Raw genomic sequence first — 8,677 nt, 5'->3', positions numbered from 1 at the left:
TTTAACAGACGCTCCATGAATTTATTTATTTATTTTACCTGCGGTACAGTGGACTGCAACATTTTTAAAGTCTGTGTAAAAACAATTCTGAAAAACCTTGATAAGTACATTTATTTTGCAAACTAAATAATGATCTGACAGTGAGCAGAGCATGCGCATTAAGAGGTCCGACCTTTAGAGGAACTGCCAGCAGGGGGCGCAACTACATACATACTTTCCGAGGTGTATGCGAACATGTCATCGCCCCCCCTGCTCCCTGCTCCCCGACATAAACTTGTATAACTCATTTTTAATTAAAGTATCAATAATAATAAATGTACATATATGTGAATAAATTGTTGCCCTCAGGGCAATTAAAAAAGAATGAAACAAAAAACAGGGCAATATTTCATAATTTAATATATATTTGAGCCAAAGAGCCACTTCTGTTAGCCTGTGTCTAGAACCGCCTGTGAGCTGCAGGTCTGAGGCTTTTTGTTAGCATGTTTTCTATCATTCTTACAGCTTCATAGGAAGCCTGATCCAAACTGGCAACCCACATTAATAAAATGGTGAAATAATATTGACCCCAAAACAAGGAGGGTTAGGGTGAGAACTGTCCATATAGTACCGTGGAAGAAATGTTTGAAGGCTTGTGCATGAATCAAGATGTATTTGAATCAGCATATAAACGATTTAGTAGGAATGGTGTTGAAAAGGCAAATTAAAGAAATCTGGATTAATCCATATAGTAGACCGCTGTTAAAAGCTTGGAATGCAAATATTGATATCCAATATTGTGTTGATGCATATGCATGTTGTGTTTATATTGTATCTTACATGTCAAAGATTTAACGTGAAATTGGTTTTCTTCTAGGAAATGGACAGAAAGAGAAGCAGCCAAAGAAGGAAATGTTTGTGCTAAAGAAGCTTTAAAGAGATTTGGTAGAGTCTATTTGCATAACCGTGATGTTTGTGCTCAGGAAGCAGTGTATAGACTCACCAACATGCATTTAAAGGAGTTTTCTCGGAGCGTTATTTTTATTCCAACTGGTGATAATATTGTGAAAATGAGTTTTCCCATTTCTGTTTTGAGACAAAAGCTACATCACAGGATCTTACCCCAAAAGACATGTGGATGACTGAGATAGTTGACCGCTATAAGAATAGGCCGAATGATAATATGTTTAATAATAGGTGCCTGGTTAAGTTTGCTTCAGATTATAGCGTTAATAATCGTTAATAATAGCAATAATAATAATAATACAGTCATTTATATGTGAGCAAAGTAAGAAAATTCACCATTACCACTGGAAGCAGTCTTTAATAGGTAAATGTGAACATGCATACAAAAAAACTGTAAACATTTTTACAGTTTATATTAAATCTTTTAACATGTCAAATGATCAGAGCATAAAATATTCAGCATCCACCTTTGATTTAGAGCCAAAGTGTGCGGTGTACCAGTTGTACATTAACCGTAAATTCACCGGGAGCAGAGAAAGCAATGAGAAACATTCATCACTGTCCATGTCTCGTCCTAAAGGAGAGTTTCATGTCCTTTTCAAATCAAAGTCTCAAGACCATATTTCTAAGAACAAAGTACTTAGAAAAGAAAAGAAAAAAATCTTGAACACCAATCAAGAATAGGCTGGATTACAGATCCAATCTAATCAATTGTCCCTCGGCCCGAGGCCACAGCATCCGCTGAACTTCAGGAAATCCATCGTCAATCGTTACCTGCTGACAGTCGGAGGAAATGTCCTTTACACAAGACATGAAACTCTGCCATCAAATAAAGCCATCTGTAGCCGTATCTGCCACATCAGTGTCCATAATGTGATTTATGTCACATAAAACACATCGACCTGAATGAAACTACATGAATCAATGAAATAGCCCTGCCTCGTTTGGCTGTGTGAGCTGAGTATGTGCGAGTGTGCTTGTGCGATCAGACTTTTTTTTTTTTTTTTTTTTTTTGCATTTACACACAGTCTACTTAAATATGCATATTGAAGCAACCTTGGCATTTTTAAAGAGATTTAAATACTTATACTCTTAACCTTGGCTTAATCTTTTCCAGATCCTGCAGGACAGGAACCAATGAGAACCACAGTCACTCAGTCCTACAAAACTACCAGGTTATAATCTGAACTGATTGAAAAATTATGTAACACGAAGCATCAAACAACAAACAAGCGTATGGAAATCCATTAAAATGATTAGAGATCACAGATATGTATATGCACTGTATAAATAAGAGACATAACCATTTAGTTCCTGGTCATTGTCATCAGACAATAAATTGCATTAAAAGTTTTCTTCTTGTGCTAAAATATATCTCTTAAAAAACAGTAGAGATAAAGTTAGAAAAGATCATTTGAATGAATCATTGTTATGAGGATTGTTTGTGTTTTTAGCCCCATTTTGTTTTGTTCTATTTTTCTCATTTGTATTCATCATGTGACTTGTTTTATATTCTCAAATTTGTTTGCACTTTTGATTAGTATATTCTTTAATGTGGTTCCTTCAATGAAATTGAATTCAATTCAAAAATACTTTATTGATCCTTAAGGAAAGTCATTTTGCAGCTCATGTTACTCAACATTCTTCAAAGAACTGCTGTGTCTTCTTTTCCACTCTTACCGTGTCAGCTTGAGTTGACCAATTTGTAACTTCAAGTTTGATGTCCTGAGATTTATATTGAAGAAAAAAAAACATATTTATTCCTAATTTCATGTGCACTTTTGCTTAATTTCCTGTGGATTTGTTGGGAATTGCTGTATTAATCCCCTCTGCCAGAAGACTGAAAACTTGTCTTCTGGCCTTTTTTTTTTTTTTTTAAGAATACTTAAAAACATTCTGCCGAACCAACACAAAAATGGTTTTCAAGATATAAAAGTAACCTTCGTCCATGCCGCTCCGGCGCTAAGCCCTAAATCTGTGGGGTGATCTGGAGAGAACGTCGCAGCTCTGCTGGTAGCTTACAAAGTGGTGGTGGTGGAGTGCCGAGCCGTGAGCGTGCGCAGGCGGTGTGTGTGTGTGTGAGGGTGTTTGTGTATGAGGCTGTGGACAGCCAGTCTGTACCTGGCAGACATCAGGTTATAAAGTAATGGATTGACAGCGGCGCTGAGGTAGAAGAGGACAGAAGACGCCAGATTAAAATACTGAGACAGATAGTACAGAAAGTACATGTGAGTGTCAGGGTGAGAGTGTGTGCTGTTTAAGAGAGCGTCGAGTGCGACGTCAACATAAAGGTCGGGGGGCGTCGCGGTGTACGCGCTCGTGGTGGTGGTGGGAGGGCCGGGACTTTGTTTGACCTTTTGTGGGCCTCCAGGAACCGCTGTCCTGTTTGGCACTTCATACGTTGTACTGTTGTGAGACTGTCGCTTTGTCCTAATTTTCTCGAGAGCGCCGGTGTTCGCGTCAGCGTGGGATGTGGCGTTCATGGAGGCGTCTTGTCTCTCGACGCTGGAGCCGAGGGAAAGGGATAATATAGTCCGGCCGACGTGGAAGGGAAGCCAGCAGAGCACAAATGCCAAGACGATCACTCCTGGTGGAGGTAAAGATGGAGAGGAGAGGTACATATTTTACTTGTTGGCGTCAACAAGTAAAATAGGTACATAAAAGTAGCACAGACAGACAAGTTATAAACAACTTGTTAGCATTGTGACAAGCTAACAAGTTGCTAGCTCTTATAGATTGACCTTGAATTAACATTTCCTTCCCATGGTTGTGTGAAACCAAAACCAGAGAGCTATTGTCAGCATTGAATGTGACAGGACGGGATTTGATCATCTGTACTTCAAAACACAAAATCAAAGAGTAGAAACTCATCGTTGAGTTGTTGCCCATTTCTGGCCATCGAGTTAAGAAACAGAGATTTACAATCAGGCTTGCCAGAAACACTCGCTTAGAAATGATTAAAGAAGTCTCCACTACTATGGAGTACATTACAGAGTGTGGCAGGGTTTGGAGAAATCGGTTAAAAAGAAAGGACAATGGCAGACAAACAGAATAAAAAGAAATCATTGTAAGTGTACTGCAACTTGCTAACTGTTAGCTGGTAGCAACACCAAAATTAGCATCTACTTTGAAGTTTCATAGTGTGTTCGACGGGGTAAACATCCCTGCAGTTTGACAGCGGAGTTGGAGTTTCATTGGAGTTATGAAACTCCAATGTAGATGGTAACTTTAGTGTTGCTAGATTGAGCAACCAGTCAGAACGGCTTGACTGGACACTGGGGGGTTGACCAGGAACCCCTTCACTGACCAGGGTGACGAGGAGCATTCAAAGAAGTATGAATGACTATAGACTGCCAATTCAGCCTCATGACTGAAGTTTTCATTGTGATGCTTTATCTATGACCAAAGACAATGTTTTACCAACTTAAGACAGTTGACTTTGCTTCTCACTTGTCTTGCTCAGTCAGTGCATATCGTGCATAAGATATTTATATCACAAATTCATACATTTCTCTCGCTCATAATGGACTCTTGAGCTTTACACAGTTTGAAGGTTCATGGCAAGGCACTCACCTAACATCTTCACTGTGCTTCGGTGACTCTGGTCTCTTCTGCTGCTCTTTGGGCGGAGCCACAGTGTTCGTCCAATGAGGGTGTACACCAGACCGAGGATGCAAAGGGGCACCAGGAAGTACAAGTTGGAGAGAATCATCATGGCGGACAAGAGACCTGAGGAGATGGCGTAGTGCGTACAGCGGCACTCCCTCCTGTCGATCTCTCCGCCACGGCTTGAATCGGCTCTCTCCTCTCTACCTCCCCCCTCATCTTCTTTCTTTTTGTTTTGCTGATTTTTCTCAAATTCCATCTTCCTTTTCTCCTCATTTGGCTCCTCGGCTTCTTCTGTTTTATCTTTAATGTCCCCTAGTTTCCATTCAGTTCCCTCTCTTGATCTGCTGTTTTTGTCGTCAAGCCATATAAAGTCTGTGAGGTCTTCACCCCATTCTTCTTTCTCCTTCTCTCCCAACTTTATTTCCTCCAACCGTGGATCCAGCAAAGCCATGACTGCGCCTCCTCTCTCCGCTACGTTCATCATTATCCCTCCCTGTTCTCCCTCTCCGCCCAGCCGGCCCCCATCCTCCCTCCACTGGTTGAGCCCAAACTCCTCTCCCCCGACGTCCTCCACTCCGACCATAATCAAGACGGGCGACGCGCTGACAGCCGCACCCAGCCACAGGCAGCCGATGATGACCCTGGTTCTGCGGCGCGTCACGACGGTCTTGGCTGTGATCGGCCAGCACACCGCCACGTACCGCTCCAGGGACAGGAAGGTGATGTGGAGGATGGTGCAGAAGGTGCAGCACTCTGAGAGGAACATAGTCAGCTTGCAGGCAAGGTCTCCCAGGGGCCACGGTCTGGGTCTCCAGAGCTGGAGGAGACAGAAGAACACGTCCGATTAGCCGACACATTGATGAATATGTGGAAGTGGAAGGGAAAGAAGAAGATAATGAGGAAAATAGATGGCATACAATTGTCTTCCACCTAGTTTGGGCTGATATACTTAAATTCAGTTTTCTTATACAGCCTAAATTCACAACAATGTCGTCTCAAGATGCTCGTTGTTGACTTTACAGTCAGAATGTACTGTAGGGGCAGCGGAAAGGAAGACTTCCCTTTGGCAGGAAGATACTCCCAGCAGAACCTGGCTCAGTGGAAGCGGGAGGTCAGGGAGGTCATACCCTGAAAAGGTTCTATTAGTTACCTTCAGAGCTAACTTGGTAAAAAAAAAAAAAAAAAAGCCCTTCATTCAACATTTGGTCTGGACAGCAAGTACTAAAAATTGATGTTCAGGGAGGCTCTCTATTCAATCTATCAGGGGACTATGCACAAACATTAGTCTGTAGATGTACAACGCTGGCTCAGGTTAATGCCAATAGACTGGCCTTCACTTCTGCTGTAAATGCAGAAAAATTTGTTCTAGTTTAAAAGTTTGCATTACTTAAGTTTCTCTATGAGGCAATGTATTCATTAAATCAAAATAGACTTAAATGGGTGTGAACATTTTTGCAAGGTTTTGTGATTATTTCACTGGTACAGAAGAAATAAAAGAGTGTCTTAAGACCACCGTGAGTGTAGCACAACACTGGAAAGAAAGAAAACCTCATTCTGAAGGATTCTCCCTGAGGGGACAGCAGCAGTAACTTGTTTAAGCAATCATCACTGGGCAGACTGAGATTTGCAACATGAGCAACATGGTCTGTTCCTTTCACTCAAACAGGAAGGATGCTCCTTAAGAAAAGAAAAAAAACATTGTGGCTGCATGTAGACAGGACCGGGTTCACCCTGAGTGTACCTTGTACAGATCCAGAGGGAGCAGAAGGAGAATCAGCAGGTCGCTGACGGCCATGCTGCTCAGGTACAGGTACGTCGAGCTCCTCATGTGCGGACGAAGCCACACCACCAGTATGGTCAAGGTGTTCCCAAGAAGGCCGAATAACATCAGTGGAATATAAACCATCGTCACGCAAACTGGAACAAGAGCATAGATTGAAGTGTTTTAGAAGAACTAGCCTTTTTGTAGTTCTGAATGTTCAGGTTGGGTTTTTTGGCCGAGACTTTTGGAAAAAAACAAACAAACAATAAACCAACAAATGATAAGCAAACAAGCTATAAGTGATGTTGTATCATTAAAATGGGTCAAATTTTAAATCCAATAATAAATAATAAATAAAGCTACAATATCTCCTTAAGATCTACAAAACTACAACGATTTTCAAAGTTTGCATATATTCTTTAAATGATTGTCACACTTTGGATAGTGATAATATATTTGCTCCAAAAACATTTCATGCTTGCACCTAATGTTGATCTCCAACGGATGGGATGATAAATGACTGGGACAAAAAAAAAGAAGAAAAAAGGAAAATGTCAGGAATATGTGGGTTAATCAAAATGTTGAAGCCCATGTCTTTAGGTTCATAAAAAAAGATTTTAATCTAAAATTCTATTGCATTTTTTTTTAGATTGGAATAATTTTAAGATCTTTAAAGTCCACTTTAGTCTTAGTCCTTCTCAGACTGGCCATTAGCTTTAGCCTAACGGACCGTCCAGGATTTAAACTAAAATGATGATTTGAAAAAGAAAAAAATAAACAGCAATGGAAAACATCTGAGAATATTGTGACTGGCTAACCAATGTTTTCCTAGAGTCTGGATTCTGTTTGATATTCTGCAGTTTGTAATCTAAAAGACAAAAGAAAGAAAGTTGCCTAGTCGCTGGGTTCTTTCCGTTTGACGTCCTTGGTGGGTCTACTCATCTAAATTTGTGTCTGGAAGCACAGAGGAACCCTTTGTCACTTTGAAATATTTCATGTGGGAGGATTTTTGGGAGAATAGAAAATATTACATGAAGATGTGAGAGTAACAGAATACAGATGATTTGTTATCACTGGGAGCAGTTAATGGCTTGCTGTTAGCAAACCATTAACTGCCAACGCTGCCATCTGCTCCAAACAGTTGGCTCTAAACTAAACGACTACTTCGCTATTTTATTAGTGAGTCAGCACTTCATTTTCTCCAGTTTAGAATCTAAAATACTTGGACTCAACGTGAACTGGATTGTCCTAGAGTGAGCAGGGGAGATTGAAAACACAGTTTTATATTTGTGAAATTGTTATAAAAAAAAAACAATAACCAAAGAGAAATTAAAAACTAGAACAACCAAAGTTTGTTGCGTGCATGGAAACAGCAACATTAACATTAGTTACACTCAATACTGATTCCACGTTCCTTAATTACAGTTTTACAATTTGTGAAATCTTCACTCTCTGAAAACTGAAAACATAAACTAACTGATTTCCCTCGAAGGTTTGTCCAAATCTCCTCTTGTTACTCATTCATTTTTCTTGCGTCTACAACCAGATGACTGATTAATGACTGAAATGACAGTGCATTGTCTGAATTGACCAAAAAAATCACACAGCAAAAATTGACATATTCTTTGAAAATAGCAATCAGTTCCTCTCTGTCCAAAGTAGACAGTGAAATGTAACAACAATGACAACAAACCTGAAAATCTAGCTAACTTTTGTTGAGGGACAAATTCAATCTTTTCCAAGTGTAATAAGTATCTATCTTTTCTGTGACCCATTCTAATTGTGCTCAGAAGTGAAAATAATCAAAATATTTTTCATTGCGGTTTGTATTGCTTCCAATTTTGACCTAAAGTCAGAGAGACTGTCAGCGGCCATCTTGATTTGGCTCTATCATCTAAGGTAGATAGTCCTCAACTTTAGTTCAGATTTCTAGAATACATAAAACTTTACTTGTTTGTTTGTTTGTTTGTTTTCTACCTACCTAACTCAATCAGTCCAAACATGGGTTCCCCCCAGTAGCAGTCCTGGGTTCTGCAGTCCTCCTGGAGCCTTGATGCTAAGCTGCAGTTTTTGCCTTCACAGCCACTGCTCATGTCTTCCAAATCTGCCAGATCCATGCTGAAGCGCAGGCGGGGTTGAATTGGCAGAAGGAGGCAGAGGGGAGCAGTATGTCCCCCAGGATACGGGCAGCAGAGGTGACGCACGGCGATGGATTTCCTATGACACTCGATGGCCACCAGCCATGAGGAGGAAGAGTTTTCTGGGCAAAAGGCAGGGAGAAAAAAAAAGAAAACACCAAAACTCATTTATTTCACATCACCTAATGCATTCAACACATGAAATAAGTGAGCAAATGGAGGA

At 40.4% G+C, this 8,677-nt stretch overlaps 1 protein-coding gene across 1 annotated transcript; it reads right to left on the bottom strand.

The window, feature by feature from the left end:
* Positions 1 to 2,963: 2,963 nt before the first annotated feature.
* Positions 2,964 to 8,433, bottom strand: LOC102225799 (growth hormone secretagogue receptor type 1-like). Its single transcript, XM_023349248.1, has 5 exons — positions 8,298 to 8,433; positions 6,296 to 6,471; positions 4,519 to 5,371; positions 3,429 to 3,532; positions 2,964 to 3,158 (listed from the first exon to the last, which is right to left on the bottom strand). The coding sequence occupies exons 1-5, from the start codon at positions 8,431 to 8,433 to the stop codon at positions 2,964 to 2,966; spliced, it is 1,464 nt and encodes a 487-aa protein (XP_023205016.1).
* Between the last annotated feature and the right edge of the window lie 244 nt (positions 8,434 to 8,677).

Source organism: Xiphophorus maculatus, chromosome 16 (assembly GCF_002775205.1).
Source record: "Xiphophorus maculatus strain JP 163 A chromosome 16, X_maculatus-5.0-male, whole genome shotgun sequence".
NCBI classification, from domain to species: Eukaryota; Metazoa; Chordata; class Actinopteri; order Cyprinodontiformes; family Poeciliidae; genus Xiphophorus; species Xiphophorus maculatus.
Note: the sequence above shows the minus strand (reverse complement) of the source record. Positions and strands in the feature narration are given on the sequence as shown.